Source organism: Enhydra lutris, unplaced genomic scaffold (genome assembly GCF_002288905.1).
Source record: "Enhydra lutris kenyoni isolate GAN:26980312 unplaced genomic scaffold, ASM228890v2 scaffoldscaffold31, whole genome shotgun sequence".
In the NCBI taxonomy this organism is placed as follows: Eukaryota; Metazoa; Chordata; class Mammalia; order Carnivora; family Mustelidae; genus Enhydra; species Enhydra lutris.
Window position 1 is genome coordinate 9394417 of NW_019154115.1, and position 24468 is coordinate 9418884.

General features: G+C 39.7%; 1 protein-coding gene across 5 annotated transcripts in view; it reads right to left on the bottom strand.

Annotated features, from left to right (window-relative positions):
* Window positions 1–2677: 2677 nt before the first annotated feature.
* Window positions 2678–24468, bottom strand: part of LOC111153271 (neural precursor cell expressed, developmentally down-regulated 4, E3 ubiquitin protein ligase) — a 126938-nt gene continuing 105147 nt past the window's right edge. For all 5 annotated transcript variants that reach the window (XM_022512190.1, XM_022512189.1, XM_022512187.1 and 2 more), the window contains 17 exons: window positions 22002–22121; window positions 20111–20311; window positions 18967–19047; window positions 18658–18712; window positions 18507–18565; window positions 17407–17472; window positions 13659–13888; window positions 12804–12925; window positions 12644–12714; window positions 11440–11535; window positions 11034–11107; window positions 10686–10746; window positions 7705–7764; window positions 7515–7622; window positions 6797–6893; window positions 4338–4410; window positions 2678–3798 (listed from right to left, as the gene is read on the bottom strand). In XM_022512190.1, the coding sequence (XP_022367898.1) occupies window positions 3696–3798; window positions 4338–4410; window positions 6797–6893; window positions 7515–7622; window positions 7705–7764; window positions 10686–10746; window positions 11034–11107; window positions 11440–11535; window positions 12644–12714; window positions 12804–12925; window positions 13659–13888; window positions 17407–17472; window positions 18507–18565; window positions 18658–18712; window positions 18967–19047; window positions 20111–20311; window positions 22002–22121 (1677 nt within the window). In that variant the 3' untranslated portion in view covers window positions 2678–3695. The remainder of the gene's footprint in view (window positions 3799–4337; window positions 4411–6796; window positions 6894–7514; window positions 7623–7704; window positions 7765–10685; window positions 10747–11033; window positions 11108–11439; window positions 11536–12643; window positions 12715–12803; window positions 12926–13658; window positions 13889–17406; window positions 17473–18506; window positions 18566–18657; window positions 18713–18966; window positions 19048–20110; window positions 20312–22001; window positions 22122–24468) is intronic.

Consider the following 24468-nt stretch of genomic DNA (forward strand, 5'->3'; position numbering starts at 1 on the left):
GTGCTGGTTTGCCCTGAAGGGGCAGAAGTGGAGAGGTAAGTGGGCTGACTCCCAAGGATTAAAAACTGTGGTCTGGATTTTTAACATAAACAGGGGGCTGGAACCTTCCTGGGGCTGGCTTGAATTAGTTTGGGATTCCCTTCTAACTGTGAAACTTCCAGGTGCCTAGAGGAAGGAGGAAAAGATACTTACTTCTGAATTAGTACTTGGAACTCCTTCTTTAATAGAAGCAAGTTTATAAATAATGATTTGGCTACAAGCTGGCCTCTTGATGGAGCAATAGCCTGTCTGAAATCCAGGCCATTTGTAACTTTGTTATTATATGATCTCCTGGATCTTTCACTTGTTAGTGAAACAACCAGACATTTGGAATATGACCTGTTCGTAAAGCAGAGATTATCTGGGATTATGGCTTTATAATCATGCCGATGCATTAGATACAAATTCAAGATGGTCTTGAGACTTCCATACATGGCTGCAAAGGACCGGATCAGAAGATATCACCCAGAATACAGGCCTGGAAACATTTCTATTTAAAAATGAATTGGCATGGGGTTCCTGGGTGTCACAGTCAGTTAAGTGACTGACACTGGGCTTTAGCTCAAGTCATGATCTCAGGGTTCTGAGATTGAGCCCTGCATCTGGCTCTTTCCCTCTCTCCCTGCCCCCCACCCCGCCCCCATGCTCTCTCTCTCTACAATAAATAAATCTTTAAAAAGAGAAAACCTTTAAAAAACAAAAATAAAAATGAGTCACAGTTTTTGTTTTTATTAGAATAGAACTTTATTTGTGGTATCAAGATTTTTGAAAATGATTTTATACTTTAAAGTATGCAATAAATTTGATACATTAATCTTGATATATATTCACCATATGAGAAGATTTTTAAGAACAATGTCAAATGACTTATAATCAAAATGAATTGTGTTTAACTTGATAATTATGTGGAATAATTTCAGTATTATAAATAAAAAAATGAAAACAAATACCATTTAAATTTGGGTTAGGATGAATTGCATTTGTTTTACAATTTCATGTCTATGTTACAGTTTGATTACAGAGAAAATATAGGCTAAAATTATGTGCTTATAATTTCTAGAAAAATAAAACATCCTTGCTATATGAAAATGACCCTATTTACTCTCCAGCTGTCGAGTGCATTTAAGACACTTTTTAATCTGGGATCAGAGGCTGTGTGGCTTGATACAGGCTCCATCCAGACCACCAGCCCACACTTGGAGACGAAGGGGAGAACGGTCGGTGGCTGGGAGCTGGGGGGAGTGTCTGGTTTCATTAACACCTTGTTCTGAGTCACAGGATCATCCCAGTGAGTATCAGTCAGCTGAAAAAGCAAGCTTTATTTTGCCTTGAGCTCTGATCTGCTCTGCTATTTCACAGAAATGACACTTAAACAATTACGTGGTTAAGATCCTGTCTGAACAAAAACAGTTTTCACATTAAGTTCTCTATAATGAGGACATTTCAAAATGCATTGGCCCATATTACTTTGCTGATGTGGAGAAGATGAATTCTGATAGTATCTATAAACACACACACACACACACACACACACACACATATTCAATATCAGAGATGTTCCTATTTTTTTGTCTATCAGCAGACATTTTATTTTTAAACGAAGAGATTCTTTTTGGGAGTGTAGCTAGTGTGCATACCTGATTTGACAAAATCTGATGGATAGCACAAAGCATCTTCTGATTGTATCATACTTTACAAAGCATCTCTCTGGAACTTATAACAAGCTTCCCTGACAACGAGGGTGGGCGTGATTGTTCCTGTTTGACAGGTGAAAGAACAGGTGCCCAGAGAGGTTAAGGAAGTTGCTTCAGTTTCAACAGTTGGTAAGTGATAAAACTAGTACTGTATCTGGTGGCCTTGCCTGAATGCTGGTTAACACAGGTGAAGGTAAAACACAGGGTGCACTCATCTGTCAATTACTTTCCCTAGGCCGTGCTGGAGATGTGGTGTTTGGAAAGTGGTTCTGCTGCTGTCCCACTTGAGATCTTTAGCAGGTGTCTATAGGTACCCATGGTGTTACACCCACAAACTTAAACCAATAGCCAGAAGCACTTTTTACAACTCTCCGAGTATACACATGTATATAAGAAGATTGATAACATATATTTACAATTATTCCTAAATCGCCAAAACACCATATTGAGAAACAGTTTTAACTTTTTGCAAGAGCATTTTCTATGTCATCATTCTAATATATGCATGAAACATATAAATACAAGTCTTGGCACACTTTATCTGTGCATGTGCACGGGACACCTTTCCTTTTGCCTCTTTCTGCTTACCCCTACTTTTGATTGTTTACAAATTAATTTACAGGACCGTAAGTTCCTTGAGGTAAGGACTGAGCTAGATTTCTTTGAAGCTGACAGCTCTTACCCCAGGGCCTCGTGCAGGGCTAGGCGCACAGCAGGCATCCAGCACACATTTGCTGAATGCCTGCATGTGATTTTTATGTATTTCAATTTGGTTCAAGTAGGATTCTACTTGTAGCATTTTTCTAAAGAGTTTTGGATTTATAGCAAAACATCGTGTTCATAGTAAACAGTATTTTCAAAAAGCATAAGAAATATGGTAATAAATTTAATACAAATTACACATTATAACTACTCTTTGGTTATTTTTAACAAATTATTTGTTTTTTGTCTTTTTTTTACTAAAGAGATACTAAAAATATAAAAACGCAACTACAGAAATTAGCTTAATCTGTAAACATAATAAACCCTGTAAACATGTATTTACTACATAATTGTGCAAGTGTAAAGAATGACTAGTAAAGGCAAGTACTACACATTTAACTTAGTTCCTCAAGGCATATATAGAAATACTGCTCTGCAGAGCTTTGGCATAATGTCTGAAGAAGGAATTCTTTTACCTTAAACAGGAAGGAGAGAGGACTATGCCAGTGAACCAAAAGGATATACAGGCAAGAGGAAGACATTAACACTTTTCACGCTTTGTGAATCTGAATTCGCTTCACATGTCTTATAACCCACCTTGTTTACTAAAGCTACATATTAACAAAAGCCAAATACTTTTAAAAATGAAGAAGTAAACAATTTTTTTTGTTTGTTTTTGCAAGTGAGTCAGTGGACTAAAAAGATAGGTAACACACTTTCCAAGTTTTTTTCCCAAAAATCTTGGCAGTAAGGTGCAATAGGCAGGTCTACAAAATAATAAATAGCTGTAGGCAGCACGAAATACATGGTAGTTTAATCAATGTCCAAGTATTCTTCTCCAAATTTCAGTTTTCCCTCTCAAAAACCAACGTTTCACACATGACACTTGTCACAAATATTTCACAGTTACAATTTCAGTAGTTTAAGAAAGAACTGCCTGGCAAATACTGTAAAAGAGGTAAATATTAAGGACAAAACTCACTATTTCAGGCACTTAATAGTGCCTTAATGGGACTTAAATCCTAGAGTGGGAACTCTAAAGATGGAAAGAAACAGCTGTGTAAATGCAACATATTGTTTAAGAGTGAATGAAATAACGGGAAGGTTGTCATACTGTTTCTTCTAATGCTTTTATGTGATTTTTCTCCACTATCTGGGAAGAAACAAAGGCCAAGTTTTAGTAGTTCCCTGGAAAATTTTAAGTCAAGATTTTGCTTATCCAAAAGCGGCAGTGAAACACTCTAGATTGTTATTTGGAATCTAATCGACGCCATCAAAGCCCTGAGTGTTCTCAATTGCCATCTGAAGTTTATCCCATAATTCTTCAAAAGATTCATAGGGCGGCAAGTCCAAGCGGTTAAAGCTGAAAGAACAGAGAGAACCTGTTATGACAGACACTGACAAAGCAAGTGGCATGATGGCCAACAGGACCGCTGCTATTCCTGATGTGCTCCGCCTACAACACTGGAAGGCATTATATCGCCAGTGGAGAAGGCAGGCAACAGCACTGGGCTCTACGCATGGGCTCATCCCATGACTTCTTGGTGGGGTCCCCTCACTCCCACCTTGACCTCCAAATGCCTGGGGTCCTCTGTTATCTTAACCTTCAAGAGGGAATGTTCTAGCTTCTCTTGGGATGGCCCCTTCATGTGATGGAGGACAATGCATGGTCAACAGTTGAGATGAGCCGCTCAGCTGTTCAGCTACCTGGATTTCGAGTCCATGCCTGCCTGGCGAAGACACACCTGCTCCTGCATTGCTGTTTCTGCCTCCTCTCCCCCCACTCCTCCATCGCTGTCACTGACACAACACAGAGCAAGCTAGACCTTCTGTACCTAGACTCTGTTAGAGGAGTTTCACTCTCTGAAAACTTATTCTCTAAGGGTTGAAAAAACTGCTTACCACGTGTGGGCTCTGGGCAGCTTTTCCGGGGTACCCCACTGTTCAACTGTAAATGACTGTGGTCCATTTGAGCCTGTAAGGAAGAAGAGTTGCTGGGCTCTCATTTACTCTTTATAGGAATCCCTAGAATTTCACAACTCATTTTTTCGAATGTAGAACTCAAACGTACAGAGAACCAATCTAGTTGCTTTAAACTCAAAAGAAATGAAGGCTGTCCTGTCCTTGATGGCTTCATTGTCCAGCCACGAGATGGAAGGTTCCTCTCCTTCGGCTCATCTGTGGCCACCCTCTCACTCCGCTGGTGGGCTTCTGCTGTTTCCTAGCCCTGTGTTTCCCTGTGACCACTTCCTTCATAGGTACACAGAGAAAATGAGGAATTTCTTTCTTTCTTCAGTCCCACTGAAAATAGCCTTAATTTTGTTTTCTGATTATCTAATCTCACTGCAAGAAAATTAAAGCAATAGAGAAAAATATACTGAAGGGTATAAAAATCACCTCACAGTCCACTATTAAATCTGAGTAAACATTCTATTGTGAATCGTCTTGTGCATGTGCATATATACGGAATTTTATGCATAGGTGATCATGTTATCCATGCTACATTTTTCTTTTATTACGGACACTTTCAGAGGCTCTTTTTTTCCTTCGGAGTTTTCACTTACCTCTTCCTTCCCCCAATTCTCAACATTCTCCAACCACCCCGGTAATCGGTGCTGACAACCTGATGTAGAACCTTCCATCCTTTTCCCCAAGTCTTATAATCATATCTGATTATGTATGGGAGTGTAATTGCCAGAAGCAGCACTAAATATCCTGGATATTCTCAATATTACAGTTTTCTCAAAAACTTTGCTTTTCACACATCACACATCATAATTATGCTCACAGTTAAAATTTCAGTATTTTTGTCATTGTTTCCCAAACATGGGATCATATATGTTTCCCTGCCCCTTGATTCACTCACCTACATGATCCATTATGAAAACTTCCTTTAAGTCAACTGATACAAACCTTACACACTTTTTATTGGCTAGATAATACTGTATTATAATATTAACATTTTGAAACAACTTTGTTTTGAAAATGCGTAAGAATTTGAAGTATATTCTAATACTGCCACCTCTGGCTCTGTGTCTGGGGTATTTCCCCCAAATTCCAAATGATTCATGCAGTCAGTGGATGGCCATAGGCCTGGACTGCTTAGAAGGATGTGGAGCTAGACATGGAAAGGGCTGTCTGGCCTGCCTTGAACTTTCTTCACTGTAACTGGCTAAAATATAGGAGAAGCGAAAGGAAGGGGAAGTCATGGAAAACCACTGAAAAGACAAATGCAAAGAAATACAATTAGGCAAGAAGGGGTGCGTGGGTTAGGGCAGAGCTCCTGTCTCGTTCTTCTCACTGTGCGTGGTGACTCTAGGTGGGAGGTGGCAGCTGCTTGACATATTTTACATATTCTGCAAAATATGCATGAAGCTTAAGAAGACCAGGTTTGCCAAGGAGACCGACAAGGCTAACGATCCCACCAGACAGCAACAGCTTTCTCCGTGCGGGAAAAATTCAGCTCAGCAGCTACTGAGGAAACAGCTGGGACTGCTAGCTCCTGGCTCCAACCTGTGTGGGGCTCCAACCTGAGCTGTGCCTTCCCTGAAAGATTTGTTCTTTGTAGTAGCTTGAAAAGCAAGTAGATGTCATTCCAGTACAAGATATTAACTGATTTGAGTTGATCTACATCAGAAACTGCAGGGTTTTTTTTTTTCTTTCTTCTTCTTCTTTTTTTTTTTTTTACAAAACACACCTCTAGTGCTATGAGATATATCCACTGGAGAACAATTTGCTAGGATATGCCCAATTTCACTTTATAGAAAACTGCATTAATACTAACTATTCTGAATATTGAAAGATATGTCTTGTCTCCAGTCTCACACACCACACACACACACACACACGCACTCACATATACGTACAGAGTCCATGATCAAATAAGTTTTGGAACCCCCCCCCCCTACTTTTTTCTCATAGTAAAGGTTCTGAATAAGTCCCAAAGAAATCTACTCAATTTTGTTTAGTCTGGTATTTGCCCTAAACGTTTTCTACTACAGAACTACTTTTGTTTTCTGTTGTACACTTACTAACATTCTGTGGGATGTTGCCTGTTGCCCTAAACCATCACCCTACTGACAATGCTTTTTCCGTGATGGGATATGTAGTGGGAATCAAATTTAAAATTCAAGAATGGAAAGTAACTCAAGCCATTTCATGTTTTTTCCTCTCATAACCAATTACAAGATGTACATATATTCTGGCCTACTTCATGTATCTAATTCAATCATTTAAAAATCTCAGTTCTTTTTTTTACTAAGCTTGGTGTTTGTTTAAATGACAGAAGCTTGACAACTAATCATCAATGAAAAAGACAAGTGGCATCACTCCATTTTTTTAATGATGGTTGAAAACCTTACCATATAGTTCAGCAAATCCATTCATGGGCACTCGAGAGGTGCCAGTGACGAACTGAAGTAATCTTATTCTTTTTTCTGAATCCATCATTAGTACAGCCTGAGTAAGAGAAAAGCAGCATTAAGGAATATCACTGGGGAGAAAAGTAACAGAACTATCCTGGAAAATATGATATCAGAATTTAGAGTTTTAACGATCAGTTATTACATGTACATGTGTCTGTGAGTTAAATTTGTGTTTCTGGGTGGCTTACAAAGTCCCTGAAAACTTCATTTCTGAGGCTATATGGGAACTCTCTAGAATGAGGTCATAGCCTAATAAAGTGACCAAAATATCTTCCTGGATGTGACTCGTGGCTTTTTAAAAATTATATTTCCTGATATTATTGAGTGACATACACATTTCTCGATTAGACGGAAAGTCACATTTAAGGAGCTGTGCAGGAGTCCTGGGGAACACACCACAGGTTACTGCAAGTTCTCTCCAACAGTTTACACGTTGGTAAGGGGCTGAGTGCCCACTGTGGCTGTTCCCACCATTTGCTACTTTCTGAACAGTAACTTATCTATAAATACGTATGGAGGTTGGAGCCATACCCAGAAGGTAGACATATACAGTACAACGTTACTTTTTGTCTTATCTCTATGCAGTGCACTAGTATGGTTAAGTATGATCGAATCTGTTGAAAAGAGATTTACAGACATAGAAGCTTTCAATTACCTTCCAAAACCACTGTATGACTTGGTGATTCACGCTGTAGCCGTTCTTATACTTCGTGTGTTCTCTCCAGTCATTCACATCGACATCTCCCAATCCACACATAAGAAGCTACACAGTAAGAAATGTCAAACTGTAAACAAGAAAAATTATGGGCACAAAAATCCCATTTGAAAATAAGAGTATTTCTTACCTCTAGTTCGTTTTCATCGAAAATTTTGATGAGATCCTGTGGTATTAGTTCAAAAAATCCCTAGCGGAAAGAGTGTATTTAAAAACCTGGTTAGCAGGGCGCCTGGGTGGCTCAGTGGGTTAAAGCCTCTGCCTTCAGCTCGGGTCATGATCCCAGGGTCCTGGGATCCAGCGGGCTCTCTGCTCAGCAGGGAGCCTGCTCCCCCCGCCCCCGCGTCTCTGTCTACTTATGATCTCTCGCTGTCAAATAAATAAAATCTTAAAAAAAAAAAACAAACAAAAACCTGGTTAGCAGAAGCTCTCGACAGCCCTGTATGTCAGCTTCTGGGTGCTGCTGGAGAAATCCCACATGAACACAGATTCCTACCACCACAGTCATGGGTTCTTAGGTCAACCGAGAGTTCAATATCGGCAAGAACGTGTATGTGTCCATAATCTGTTCTCTCCCACCGATTCCTCAATTCGGCCATTTTGAAACCTCTCAGCATTTCCCCAGCCATTTCCTCCTCCTCTGTGTCATCCCTTCTTTACAGCAGATAACTTTTACTTGAGAGAGAAATAGAGGAGATGATGGAATTCCCTCAACCTTTTGCATGCTCGAGTACCAGCTGGCAGCGACGTCCATTGTGGTCTCCTGTCCACGGCAGTGGGGACAGGGGCCATTTTCTCTCTGTGCTTTATCTACTTCTCCAAGGGGCTCATCTCACTGAACCTCCTTCTCTTTCCTAGCTCGCTCTTTCTACATTTACATTTGTTTAAGCCTATCTACCTTAAAAACAAAACAAAAAAGTAAACCTGTCTTTCTTCTCTTCACTGCTGTTATTACTCCTGACCAAACCCCACCTGCCGGCCTGTCTCTGCCTCCACCCTCTGCCATCTGCCCTCTGTGCCCTTGCTGCCCTCAAGCTGTCCTGGAAAAAGGCAAAGACAGCTTTGCGGCGAACTCTGATCAACACTGTCTAGTTCTGTATCCCATCTGACTTCTCCGCACTATGAGATTGCTAAAAACACGGCCGTTCTTGAAACTTCGTCTGCTGCCGATGGTTTCTCTCTTGTGTCTCTGTCTGCACTGGCTGATTTCCTTTGACGTCTCCTTTTCTACCATCTGTTCCTTCCATGTTGGTGCTCCCACATCTTCATAGTGGTCATCCACTTTCCTGTCCTTACCACTCTTTCCAATTTCCCTTCTTACTGAGTCCACGTCTCCAGTACACATAGGCAGATGATCCCCAAATCCATGCTGCCCCTCCCCACCGGTCTCTAGCCCTTAAAGCACCCTGAGCTACAGTTCTCCCTGCTGAATCCCATTCAGATACACACAGCTGTCTTCCCACCACCACCACCTTCGTTCCTGCCCTGACCTTTCCTCACCTGGATCGCTGTAGCTCCTTCCGGCCCAGCCCAGCTGCTAGTCTTGTGTACCACTCACTCACTACACACCATTTCCAGGATGATCTGACTAAAGTGTAAACTGAGTCCTCGTATATTATTGTTACCTTTTTTCCCCCTCACTGGACGTCTGCAAAAACCCCAAATTCCATTTTGTTTCCAGTTTAGCACACAGGCCCTTCTTAATTTGGTTCTGCTCACCCTTCAGCTCAGTTTGACCTCTGGCACTTTAAACTGCACGGCCCTCTTCCGTGTAGCTGGCCAGTCCCTCCAGACCTTCCCTGGCCCTTCCTGTACCTCTCCCTGCCCGGGTTTCCATTTCTCCTCTGTGCTTACCATGCACTTCATGCCTGCCTCTGTCCGTGTCACTCTTTGGATTTTTCTGCTCCCTAGAGCAGGACTCATGTCTTTCTGCCTTGCGTAGCACCATATCCGTAGCAAGTGCTCAATACCGAATAAATGAAAAAGTACGTGATAAATACTGAACAGAAGATTTTAGAAGAAATGAGTGAACTGGCCATAGCCTAAATGTCCACCAACGGGGGAAGTTTAAAGAACTTATGAGTTTATATTCTGAATAAAATGCAGCCACATGGAAGGACAGTTATGAAACTTGATGTGTGAAGTTCTCCAATAAATGTTCGATAAGAGAAGAAACCAAACATGGATGGGACTGGAAGAGATTATGCTGAGTGAAATAAGTCAAGCAGAGAGAGTCAATTATCATATGGTTTCACTTATTTGTGGAGTATAACAAATAGCATGGAGGACATGGGGAGTTAGGAGAAGGGAGTTGGGAGAAATTGGAAAGGGAGGTGAACAATGAGAGACTATGGACTCTGAAAAACAATCTGAAGGGTTTGAAGAGGTGGGGGGGTGGGAGGTTGGGGGAACCAGGTGGTGGGTATTAGAGAGGGCACGCATTGTATGGAGCACTGGGTGTGGTACAAAAACAATGAATACTGTTATGCTGAAAATAAATTTTAAAAAAATGATTAATAAAAAAAAAGAGAGAGAAGAAACCAAGTCACAAACCAGCATGTATAGTGTGATCCCATGCGGGAAAATAAATGGCCTATTCCACTCTCCCTATGGCACTGGGGACCCTTGTTCACCTGAGGTTACTTAAGATGGAGGAGACATGACTGGGAAAAGCTGAGGAGCAGGGACCGGTGGGAAGGGGGAGCATCAACATTAACGGTATGGGCCTCGTGGATGACTGAGTTTTAACAGCGAACACTTATTCACTTAAATATTTTTTTACTATAAAAATATAGGGATGCCTGGGTGGCTTAGTAGGTTGTGTCCGACTTTGGCTCAGGTCATGATCCCAGAGTCCTGGGATCGAGCCCCACATCAGCCTCCCTGCTCAGTGGGAAGCCTGCTTCTCTCCTACTGCCTCCTGCTCTCCCTGCTTGTGCTCTCTCTTCATCTCTCTCTGTCACAAATAAACGAATTTTTAAAAACATATAATTAAAAGTTGTTTTAAAAAGCAAGTCATTTATTAATTCTCAGATATGATGAACCCCAATACTTGAAACGTATGACTTGTACTTTGAAATGATAGAAGAATGAACAAAAGTAAATGAATACCTCTTTAAAGGCGGCCATTTGCTTCTGGATTCGGTTTACAAATCGCCACTGAATTACAAGACTAAAAAGAGACAAAATATTCATCTTTTTCACATGAGTGAAGAAAAAAAATTAAGGTCTATTTATTCCAGTTGGAAACAAAAAATAAAGACTAGGTAAGGCCCAGGCAAAAAGTGAATATAAGTGGGTAATATGGCATTGTTAAAGAAAGAGAAAAAAGAACATTAAGACTCTGGCTATGAAGAAAGAGAAAGGAGGTACACAGAGTCTTCCCAGAAAGAACGACAAAATTATTTCCAGTGAAGTATATACTAAACGTAATAAAATACTTACTAACAAAATACTTACTAAATATATTCCTTTTTGTTCTTATTGGTGACAACTATTTCTGATCCACCAATTTTCAACTCATGTTGATGTGTCTAAAATTAAGCATGATATCTTGATATGTTATTTTAGTGAAAAAAAAAAAAATATATGTATTATAGTTACACCAGAAACCCAGTGTTTTAAATTAAATCCATTCACAAGCTAAGAAAATTTAAAATATTAGTTTTACTAAAATAAACATGGAATGAGTCAAATGTCAAGGGAAGCAGAAATTCTTGCTGAGACAGCTTTTGTTACTGGAACATAAATTTAAAAATAGAGCACAGAACTGTGTCGAGGATATGCATTATTTAACTTCTAAACTTAAGTTAGAATGTTTGTTTCACAATTTATGTATCATTTTAATTAATCAAAGTTTACGAACCTGTCCAAAAAGCTCTTCATCTATGACAAACCTGAGGTCCAATTCTGTTGGATCATTTTCAAGAATCCATCTCAGCGAATTGTAATACTCACTATCCTAGATGAGGAAATGGCATATTTAAAATCTGTACACAAAAAGACACCTGAACCTGCAAAGAAAATATGCTCAGAGTCTGAACACTTGGACCAAAGATGAAAAGTAGTAGGACGTCTTTTCTTATATACACACAAGCATTATAAAAAGAGCAGGATGACTAGTAAGTGTGAGTAAAAGTGCATAAATCAGGGGAGTGGGGCTTGCACAACAGTTTGGAAACCTAGCTCTGTATAGAGGCAGTGGAGGTATACAGATTTTGTTACCCAGTTGAAGGGTCAACTAAAGTAGTTTCCAGATGAATCCTAACTCCCACGGATGCCCAGAGTACCTAGAGCCTTTCTCGTACAGCCTGTTAAGACTGGGTATAAAATGTTCAAGTAACTATGAGCAGGTGGTTATTTATACCTGGCCCAAGTTAAAGAAAAATCTCAAATTAAATACAGAACCTCCATTAACCAACTCAAATAACTGTGAAATCTTATAATTCATAAGGAATTATACTGTCCACCTGGATAATGTCACAAGGAAGGAATAAAGAATGTCCTTGGTCCCCAGGAAGATAGCTTGGAATCCATGTGTACATACAACACATGAGGCTTTTCAGTTTACACAGCAAAGCTATAGCCTGGGATTTAATTCTTAGGTTTCCGTTTCTTTGTAGTGGCCTAACCACAAGGCCTCGCTTTTGGACGGTCATTTTGAAAACATATGCCATTCATCATAAAAGATCACAATCCAAATGTTGATAGCACACTGAAGTAATTAGGGAGAAGTTTACTGATATCTGTAATATTCTTTGAAGTGCATAAAAAAAAAAAAGATGGATTGATGGACACACGGGTGGACTGATGGATAGGTAGGTAATAAAGTAAGTACAGAAAGAAACCTGAGTATGGAATCTTGGTGGTGGTTACACGTATGTCCACTGTAAAATTTTCAAAATTTTATTATGTTAGAAAATTTTCTTATTTGAATGTTGGGGGAAATATCCATTTGTATTTTGGAACATTATCATTTATTTATTTTTTCATCATCAAATTCTAACTTTAAAATATCCAGTTGCTTCTTAAATTGTGCTTTCTCTACATTGCGAGTGAAAAAGACATACCACTGATTCCATATCATGAAGTGTTATTGGTTTGTGTAGCATCATCTTGTAAAATGGGCGGATGAAAAAACCTTTCAAAAAAATCAAACATATTGAAAATTATTACCAATTGGAAGAAGTAAGATTATACTTAAAAAAATGTTTTATGCTTAATACTAACCATCCAACAGTTTGCCGTGATAAACTGCCATCCCAGCTACCCGGCCAATAAACTTGAAGTAGGAGAGGTGATCCTCATTACACAATCCGGAGTTTGGATTTATCTGTAGGGTATAATTATCCCTGTAAAGACAACCACATTTAAATGCTCCTCTCCACATTTCATATAAAAATTTTAATATGACAAAATTACAAATTAGCTCCCTCTTCCTGGAGTTTTTACCTCTATTAGAACCACATGAGACCAGTGCATTTAATGGTTTTAAAAACAGTCATTTCTGCCAAAAGGTGGAAACAACCCAGGTGTTTGACAACAGATGAATGGATATACAAAACGGGGTGTCCCTTTACACAATGGGGTATTACTCAGCCTCAGAAAGGAAGACAATTCTGACATCTGCTGTGCCATGGAGGAACCTTGAGGACATTATGCTAATGAAATAAGTCAGTTACAAAAGGAAAAATCCTATAGGATTCTACTGATACAAGGTACCTAGCGTGGTCAGATTCACAGAGACAGAAGACGGAACGGTGAATGACAGGGAGGACGGGAGTTAGTGTTTCATGAGTACTGTTTCGGTTGATGATGAAAGAGTTCTGGAGATGGACGGTGGGGGCAATTGCACAACAGTATGAAGGTACTGAATGCCGCTGGCTTAAAATGGCTAAAATGGTAAATTTTATGTTACGCATATTTTACCACAATTTTTTAAAGGTTATTTTTGAAACAACATTAGTTATCGTCTCCCTTTTCTGGCACACTGGAGTGTACAGTTTCCTTGCTTCATATGAAGCTTTGTTACTTTCAAAACAGCGACTTTATCTTTCTGTGTGTAGTCATTGTAAAAACACTTACGTAGCAGAATATTCAAACAACCCATAATAAGGGTTAAACATTTCCTTTGAGATCAGGAAGAACCATTCTCTGGCGACTCCTCCATAATCCAATCCCTTTTCACCATCGAACTCGATCCACAGTCGAGCCTTGAGAAAATCTGCTCTCTTGACACCCATAATTCTCCTGTAAGAGTCCTCAAGGACAGTTGCACGGCGAAGTTTCATCTCAAATTTGTTTGGAATGTCATTCTGAAAACCCAGAGAAGAGGGACTTATGGTTTAAATCAATTCGACATGAAGGCAAATTTGTTTCTCCAGAAAGTCATAAAAACCGTCATCTTCTACCCCGTGCCCAAGACCCTTTTTTGGGGGAAAATGTAACTAGGGATGTTGTCTATTATTTCCTCTATGGCATAAAAGAATTCATGCCTTTTCTCTAATCATATAATAATATAGGCTTCTGATTTCTATACTGGAAGAAGCAGTTATTGATAGTGGCAATAATGTTCACATGAAGGCACTGCATGAACAGTCCTTTCCAGATTAAGTTCCAGGGAAGACCATCCCGTGCTCTACAGTCCAACCAGTGCCTGCTCTCTTGTCTGCCTGTGGGTTCAGGGGTTTTCCGACCTCTACCTTTCCTCCTTGGAGCCCACCCTGCTGCGCTCATTTATAGGCACTAACATTTACAGACTGTATCAGGCACTATTCCCAACATTTTAATAGGTTAACTCATTTACTCCTCATAACAACGCGAGGAAGAAACGACCAATATAATCTCATTTTATGAGTGAAGAAAGTGAAGACGAAAGTTAAGGAAGTCTGAGCTCTCAGTCTCTGCTGTCTCGATGTTTTTTGCACATCCTTTGCTTATGTGACAAATGCAGATAACTACACTTTTAGACAGATCATATTGTAAATTTTATAAAAGATGTCTGAATATTTTATTCTTGAGTGCTTTGTGTGCAATGTTCAAGTGGAAACCAGTAAGAGAAAATTCTGTCACTTCAAAAAAAGAGGAGAGGTTTCCTTCTAAGAAAAAAAATGTCAATTGCATTCTTAGTATATTTAGGGAAAATGGAAAGCCCTACAGAAACATGATAACATAAACAGTTTTTATAAGCAATATAAGCAGTTTCCTCTGTTGCTTATGTAATTGTAAATAAAGCCAAGATCAGAGAAAACCAACTGCAGTCTAGACACTAGGTATCCCGGGCAGCCAAGCATTTACCAGGACATGGTCTGGCCCAGGCTCCATGCTAGGGAGCTACAGTAATGGGGATGGGAAGAAAAGGGAGTAAAAATGTGGTTTAAGATATGATTCCTCCCTCAAGGAGTTTATAATCCAGTGTGTGGATGAGAAACAAATGTAAATATTACCAATCCTGAGACTTACAAGTGTAACAAAATTGCCAGTAATAAGCTATAAGCAATGTTCTGTGGGGCCTAAAAGACTGAGCTAGTAACTGCAAGAGAGGTGATCCAGGGGGCTTTAAGAACAAGTCCTGACTTGAGGGAGAGACAGGGAAGGACTGAGGAGCAGCAGGCTAAGGGAAGAGAGTGCAGGGCCGCGGGGTGCGGAGGGAGGGAAGGGGTTGCAGCCACTGGAGGAGCTGGGAGAGTGGTCTGGGGCCAGAGGGGAGGGAGCGTGGATGCTGACTGGGAAGAGCAGCTGAGCAGGAGCCGCAGGGTCAGATTGTTCCTGGGGATTGACTAACAGGTGGTTTTAAAGAGAAACAAGAGGCAGGCTGGTCAAAGACCCTGAAAGAGACCTTAAAGAGAGGAATAGCAATGGAAGAGGCAGAGGGCAGAAGAAGCGACTTCCATGTTTGGGCTGAATAGTGGCCCAGGGTGTGGATTCTGGGGTCAGGAGCCCTGTGTTCGGATCCCAGCGCCTCCCCACTAACGTGTCTTTTCTAAGGCTTAATTTCCTCATCTGTAAATTGGGACAGTAATAATAGTCGCCCCCTGGCGCTGTTTCAGTACGTCAGGGGAGAATGCATTTCATGTGCTTCCTCTGTATCTGGCACACGGTGAGCTCCATAAGGATTAGCCCTCTTTATTCCTCACGAATGAAATACTACAGACAAGGCAGAGAAAAAGGTCAAAGACAACTCAAGACTTTGTAGCAATGATTTTTAAACGTTTTTAATTCTGTCTTGGTGTTCTGCTCTTTTGCTGTAATGTGTCTAGATATGGATTTTTTTTTTTTTTTTAAATCCTACTAGGGACTTTTTGATAAACTAAGGATGCAGGTTCTTACCCTCTTCCCCATACTCCTGAGTTTGCTCTCTCTGGAGCAACGCCATATTTCTTAAACATTACTTCATGTTTTTTTCTCTTTATATACCTTTGTTCCATTCTGGGTCAGTTTCTCTCTTAATCATCAATATACGTCTTTTTGGTTAAGAACATGGACTCTGAAGCTAGACCACCTGTCTGGCTTTGCCACTAATAACCATGGGAGTCTATCACATTACCTAATCTCTCTGTGCCTCGGACCCTCACCTATAGAAGGTGGTAATAACAGTTCCCTCCTTAGCTAATACAGAGATTACATGAATACGTGTAGCTTGCTAAGAAGAATGTCTGGTTCACAGTGAGAACTCAATAACTATTACTGCTTTCATGGTGGTTTCTGTGTGCTCTGAAGGCTTTGTTTCATATCTCCTCCCGCCGGGAAGACATCAACAATTACATATTATAATGTGTGTAACTGTTCAGAATGGCAAACGGAGAAGCTAGTGCTTCTATTCCACCAGCATATTTTCATTAAGAGTGAAAATATTTACCAGACCAATAAATAGATCAGCAAAGTCTTAAAATCCCAAAGAACTTTAAGAAGTAGAAAACCGATTTCCAGAGCAATTTTAACACAAAGCTATTATTGAAGATGAGTTTAAAAAGTGGCTGATAGTTTAGGTTTTCATTAAGGTACAAAATATTTGCACTAAAAAACTGTATTTTATTTTCTGTTAAATTTTGGATGAAAATATTCTGTGGTAGCAGACCCACCATCTTGAATCTTTGGAAAAGCCTGCTTCCGGCTTAGAACACAAGAAAGTGTAACCCAATATAGCCACCTAGTGGTAGTATTCCTAAACTGCGGGGAAAGGAGGAAAGTGTGCGCCAATTAGAAAGGCATCACCAAGTGGTCATCACTGAAAGAAATGAAATAGATGGGCAGATGATGAGTTTAATTCCAAATATTAAATTTGTGGTGATGGGAAAAAAAAACTATAGTGAACACATCTGAGAAGCAGAAGGAGACAAACACAGGCGCACTGTTTCAATTACAGTCATATTTTCAAATTAGGCAGAGATATGTTATAAAAGCGTTGGAGCATGAATAACTACCACTGGAAAACAAGAGTCCACGCAGAAGAGGAATCCAGAGAATCCTACACAATCAGGGATGAGGCTGGGTTGAATAAGCTGAGTTTGCTCAGATTCCACCAAGCCCAAGCTCCACAAACCCCACTAGGAAACCAGGTCAGAACGCATTAAAAGCAAACTTTAATACTATTTTTCTATATAGCATAAGGTTGAAAAACAAGGAAAGACACGACCTAACTGTGGTCTCTAATGATATGTAACATCCAGTAGTCAAAACAAAACAAAACAAAACAAAACACCTTTCCCTATAAGGAACTATTCAAAGTTGTTAAAATACAGGAGAAATTCTCCATTACTTTTAAAAATTCATTTCCCACACTTTCAGTCTACATAACAATCATTCCTAAGAACTCAACGTAAATATAACTAACCTGCTTCTTCAACTTTCGTCGGAAGAACTCATACTTTCTTTTGTAATCCCTGGAGTAGGGCACTGCCTTGAGTTGAAAATTTTGGAAAAATAAAGAAGGTTTAGGTTGTTTTTATTCTGGAACAATTTTAAAAGTTCCCCTCTGGGTATTTTATGAACATAAGTTAAAGGCATTAAAAGAGAATATTTGGAAAGAAAAGTTTAATTTGAAGGAAAACAAACACAAAACTTTAAAATTTTTAATTTCTCTGTTTAAAATTAAATTGTATTCAGCAATTCCCATGACTGTAATTTTCATCATGCAATATTCTTGAAATGCAAAAAGCCAGAAACAGGAAATTTCTTCCAAGCAGAGAAATATTAGAAATGAAAATTTCCATTTCTAAACAGACTTTCAAAGTGATTTCTCCATTAAGGGAACAATTTGAAAAATGCACTTTTTCCTTGAACTCTGAGGAATTGCCTTTTTTACCCATTATTTTAAAAGACTAAACATGGAGACTAAAGAATAGTCTAAAAAAACTGGATTTTTAATTTCACTTATTTTTGTGAATTAGAAAACAAAATCTCAAAAACAAAATACAGAACAAGTAGCTACATAAAGAAGAAAATTATTTTTCCTATACTTAACCTGACTCAAAGGAAGTATAAACATACATTATATTTATACTTAAATATGAGTATTTTATACACCAGCATTTATAGAAATTTCTACCAAAAAGTTCAAGCATGCCCCTGGAGTTGACTGCGTGCCATCTACTTTCTCACCTGGTACATTCTTGGCCCCTCTGTGATTTGCTGAGGATTGCCAACATTCTTTCTCAGGCAATGGCAAGTACCAGCTGAGCCCAGCAGCCCAGTGCCTTGGCATTTGACTATGGGGCTCACTAGTCTCATGAGGCTATTGCAAAGGTCAAGATAATGAGCTTATACATATACTCTTTTCAAATTATTGAGACCTGGTATGGGGGTGGTGGGAGAGGACAGAATTGCAGATGTTCTTTCCTCTCAAGGTCTGTAGGATTATGCCCTTGACCATTCACCCTGGACAAAACAGGTGAGAGGACAATGCCATCGGAGCATACTGATAAAGAGACTTACTGGTCCAGTTATTGCTACATTCTGCAACCGAGGATCTTCCCATTGTGTTCTTTTTATATCTGAAGAGGGAGAGAGATAGGTGTTCTTTATTCTCCTGCACAAAGTTCAATATTACAAAAAATAACATAATGAAAAATCACATTGCACATACTGTGATTTATGTAGAAGATTCTTCCATCTGTATGAGTTCTTTCTTCCCATCCTGGCTATAATGAAGAATGTATTTCAATTATTTTTGGAAAGGGTTTTAGATGTATGGGTAGAAAAATGACATTGGTTATATGCTTAATTTTCTTATTCCATTCTTAGTAGAAGGCATTACACTTTAATAATAACTAATAATAATTACTACTACTACTAATAATAATAATTTACTTAAACTTGTTGAAGAACTACTGTATTCCAAAATACAAATGTTGGAGAGAGCCAAGTTAGATTGCTAGCAATTCTATAAACTTACAGGTAAAGGCCCCAGATCATTGGAAGAATCAAGTGATGTCTTTCCTCTCAGATGAGGTGGAATTTTCAGTCTTGGATCTTCCTTTTTTTGGTACAGCAAATAAAGCAAACAACACACACAAATTTTAAAATCAAGAAAGTCAATCTATTACTATATTTTCTAACACCAATTGGTATTTAAAATATTCTCTTTTAAAGTCTACTTTTATTTTATGTGCTTCATCTGCGAAATAATAGTTTCTCTGTCTAAAACCCATCATTCCCAAGCTACAATATTCATTTCTCAGATCTCAGAGTACGATCAGTTTAAACTCATCATCTGCTTCACAGAAACCATTCAGAGAATTTTGCCCCACTCTTCAGGGATTGTGTCACTATATAGGGCTGTTCTCTAACTAAAAACTGCTAAATGAATGGACATTAAACTAGACCACGTGCTATTTCTGAGGCCTTGAGCATGCTTTTTGGCACTTATCTGTTAAGGTGTTGATTTATTAACATTTTGTAAAGCTAGGGAGGTAAGCTCAAAAAGGTTATAAAAGCCAATTCAAATTGTTGGGGAAAAAAAGGACAAAATTCAATTTGTTTGGATTCACTTATGTATATTATTATTTTAATATTACTTTGTTAAATAATTTACTAAAACATTTTAGTTTTATTAAGGTATTTTTGTCTTTTAAATAAATTAATTAATCAAAATCTAGCCATCTGTTGCTGACTTTCAGTAACTTTTCTATTAGTGGCAAACCAACTGCTAAACAGCTTTAGGGCTTATCTTAAAATACTACTTTACCTAGCCTCCCCAAGGTTTTCTGGGTATTAAATGAGATATGGATTCAAAAGTACTTTGGAACTACAAAGTGACATATAAAGGTAAAAGACTATTACAAATATCTTCCTAAGGTTTTATGTCTAGTGAGTTAAAAATGAAATAGGAAGTAAATGTACTTTCATGACAATCCCTGAAAATATTACAAATAGGCATAAATATTTCTTGAGTAGAAATAATACTGTTAAGAATTAAGCATCTCTTTAAATGAATACATGGACATGTAGGTTATATGAATGTACATTTAAGGGTTATAGGGAACTCTTAAGAGTCAAGATCATTGCTCTAAATTCAAACAGGAGAGTATTAAAGTTACCCAGGTAGTGGTTTTGGTGTTGTGGTCAATAAAGAAAGGCCTCCCATTGGGTGCATGCCGGACTTCCCAGCCTTTAGGAAGGAATCCTTGCTCCATTTCAGACGGCTGGGTCACCTGCTGCATTGAGTCGCTGGTGGGGACCTGGGGTCGAGGGCACGCTGAACTCTGGCCTGATGGCAGCTGACTGCTCTCCGCTGTGGCCTAGCACGTGGAGTAAGTCACGTTGTCATGTTTTATAGAGAACACACAAAGAGCAGTGGTTAAAAGGCAGCTTAACCTGCAAACAGAACACATCCTTCTAAATAGATCTCAACAGGCAGATTCATTTTTCTAATAGTGTTTTGTCAAACTTTGTTTTGAAAAGAACCTTCTCAGCTTATTTCTCAGCTAATTTGTGAGCGGTACGATGCTGGCTAACAGTTCAAGTTGGCTGCAGATGCCCCGGACGGAGGCGGCGAAGTCAGTGACCGTGTGCCAGCGGCAAGGTCAGCCACAGTGCCAGTTGGAGGAGGCGGTCTCTGCTTGCCCCAAACATGCACAGAGTGCGAAGTTCTCCACACGCAGAAGAGACTGCCGATGTTGGGCAAACAAAATGTGTGACCAACAGCCACTGCAGAAATGGATCCTTGAAATGTAATATATTCATTTGATGAAATGTTAGGCAGTGGTTAAAAGAAACACACTGGATCCATATATGAGACAACATGGATAGGATTTTAAAACAATGTTGCACCAAAAAAAAAAAAGATTTAGAATTATATAACATGGCATCTTTGCAAAATTTGAAACATAGGAACATAAACACTCATCTGCATCGTTTTAGCTCTCTATGTAAGTGTATAAAAGAGCCTGGAAGAACCGTGGGAGGTCACTGCGAGAAGACGGAAATCGGCAGGCCAGAAGAGGGCCCTCACCAGGACCCAAAATGCTGCCCTTTGAGCTCAGCCTTCCAGCCCGCACAACTGTGAGAAATAAGTTTCAGTTGTTAAAGAAAAAAAAAAAAAAAAAAGACTGGAAGACTACCCAACAGACTTAAGATGGTGCTTCTTTCTGGGTAGTGGAAGCAAGTGCTTGGCTAAAAGGAATTTAGTTTTATCTGTACGATTTTATTTTTTTATATTTTTTAGAGATTTTATTTATTTGAGAGAGAGACAGAGAGAGCATAAGTGGGGGAAGGAGCAGAGGGAAAACCAGACTCCCTGCTGAGTGGGGAGCCCAGTTGGGGAGCCCAGTTGGGGGGGGGAAGGGGCTCCATCCCAGGACCCAGAGATCATGACATGAGCTGAAGTTAGACACTTATCTGACTGAGCCACCCGGGTGCTCCTGTAAGATTTTATTTTTTTTAAATAAAATGTCTAGAAACAAATACGGTAATATTTGTTACTGGTGGTAAATTCTGGGTGTTAAGAAGATGGGTATTTGCTGTATTGTTCTCTATACTTTCCAGTGTTAAAAAAATTTCTCAGTCAGAGAAACAGTGATAAAATAAATTAAACATTCTCCTAGACACTTCCAAGGAAATGTCGCAAAAGGCACTTGCTGTCGCCAAGGACAAGGTGTCATTGTGGCAAATTTCTTTAACAGATCTTAATCACTAAGATTATCTTTCAGTGAAATAATGATCTTAACCATTCAAATAACAAAAAAACCCCCAATGGACCAGATTATTTGCTCCATCCTGTTATTCCCAGTTGGACTTGTTTTACATGATAGCAAGTGGTAATCATGCATATGAGAGATCTGTAGGAGATGCGAGCCCCAAGGTCAGCAAACGATTAGAAGATGCTAGCCACAGCCTGTGTATAGCACAAAATAGCTGTACTAGCTCCCAGAGGAATACGATGGAGTACATTGCATAAGAAGGTAAGTTAACAGGTAGACTGCATGGTACCTGTACCACGGGCTTCGTCCAGGTTGTAGTTCTGGAATTGTGATCCACATAATATGATCTTCCTCTTTCATCTTGTTTTTCTTCCCAACCTGGTGGTAATCCAGATGAAGTAGGCAAAAGCTGAAGTGAAGAATAACAGGAAAACTGAATACGAATAAGAAACAATTGTTTTAAAAGGACCACCTCCCCTTTTCACTGCCCTCTCTCTTTAAAAGAAAGAGAAGTGAGTTGGGGGAGATCAGAGGGGGAGAGAAACCATGAGAGACTGTGGACTCTGAGAAAGAAACTGAGGATTTTGGAGGGGAGAGGGATGGGAGGTTGGGTAAGCCTGATGGTAGGTATTAAGGAGGGCACAGATTGCATGGAGCACGGGGTGTGGTGCATAAACAATGAATCTTGGAACACTGAAAAAAAATAAATTAAAAAAATAAATAAAAGGAAGAGACTTTTACATCATATTTTGAGGTGTATGAAATGAAGTGTACCACATTCCACTTAAAAAAACCAGAACAGACCATAATGATGCGAGCAATACCAACATGAATAAAACATGACAGTAATAATAACCACACACTAAATGTTTTCACATAGATTATGTCATTTAACCTCCATCTTAATGCAATCTTAATGCAATCATTGCTATTACTAGCCCATGTTTATTCACAAGGAGACTAAAGCTTAGAAAATTGGGGTAATCGCCCAACAGATTCATTGCTAATGTAGAGCTACAGAGATGAGACCTGAGCCAGGCGGTCTAACCACAGAATTCATCACCTGTATGTGCTGAGTCAAAAGTTAGCCCTGCCTTCCTTCTGTAAGGGCTGGGGAGTTGCTACTTGTGAATTTATTACTAATGAACAAAGAGGTCTGGTTATTTCCACGTTTACTTAAAATAGTCGAGGTTTGGTCTTCCTTCCGTCTTTTGAACCAGATTAGACTCCTCCAGGTCTGGCCTGTTTCCCCATCGTGTCTTACACATAAAAACCAGCACCCCTGGTCTGTTCACCAGCTACACTGTCCCTAGACACACAGGGGTAGATGCCCATTGCTGACAGAGGATGCACTGTTGGTCTACAAAATAATGGAACTAAAGCTGCCCCACTTTACAGACACCCAACAGCTGTGAGTAGATAAAAGAAATAGAGTTGATACATCTACACAACAGAATATCATCAACTACTGAGACGTGCACCAGCATGGTTAAATCCTAAAAACGTTATATGAAGTGAGAGGAGCCAGATACATCAAACTGCAACCCTGTATAGTTCCACTTACATGAAACTTCTAGAAACTTCTAGAAGGCAGATTAGTGGTCCCCTGGGGCTGAAAGTAGGTGCTTGGATGGAGGGAGTTTTCTGGGAGGGTTGAAGGGTTCTTAGACTTGATTGTGGTGATGTTTGCTCAACTATATATAGTTATTAAAATTCATTATTTGTACCCATAAAAATGAAGGGGTTTTATAGTATGTAAATGACGCCTCAAAGAAAACTGTTAAAAAAACCTAATCAATGTATTGAGAAGAAAAGGGTATGGAAATAACTTTTCCAGTACATAGAAAAACTAAAGTGCATGTAATATACAGATGAATACAAATCATCTCTAGATTCTGGTGTTCATCTGGTGTACTTAAAATTGCTTCTTGGATAAATGCCTGAAAGTCAATCCAAAATGTGACATTTTCCTTGTATGAGGACATTCTAAAGCACAGTAGGAGAAAACCACAGATCTCTGCTTAAGCAGGCTCCAGCCTAATGGAGGAGGCCAGGCAAGTGCAACCAGAAGAGAAAGGACGGTGAGGGCCGTCTTTCCATGCCATCTCCTCTCTTGCAGCCTCGCAAGGCCAATGGCACAGGTGGGTTGCCCCCTCCTTTCTCAGCACAGGACTGTGTCCCTCTCTTGGTACAGCACCATTTTTTTAGAGGGAGGAGCCACAATTGGTTCAAGGAATTCTGAGCCCCTGCATCTCTATGTGAAACTTTCATAAAAGCAAAAACTAATCCTCACTTTTAAAAAATAATGCACAGACTGCCATTCAAACTTACAAATGGTGAAAAAAGGTGAGGAGGCATTCTCCCTGGGGAAATGGCGTGCACATAGAGCCAGAGGAGGGAGACAGTCAGATAAGGGGACAGCCTGTTTGGAAGAAAAAGCAGGGATGGGGGGAAGACAGCAGGAGGGTCCTGTGGGTGGGTGAGGAGGAGGGTAGGCTGAAGGGGCTGGGAGCCTGGGAGTAAGACACAAGTCTGGGCTGCGTAAAGGAGAGATAAACTCAAAGTCATGAGAGTTACATCAGGAAGAGAGGAGGGTGGAAACCAAAAGCAAGTCAAGAGTCCAGGCATGAGGCTGCTAAGGTCTGAGCCCCAGTCAAGGCTGCGGCTGGAAACCCTACTGAGAAGGAGGCAGAAGGCCTCAGTGGATGTGGACATGATTCTGAAGGGAAGAGAGAGCAGAACTCCATCCAACCTGG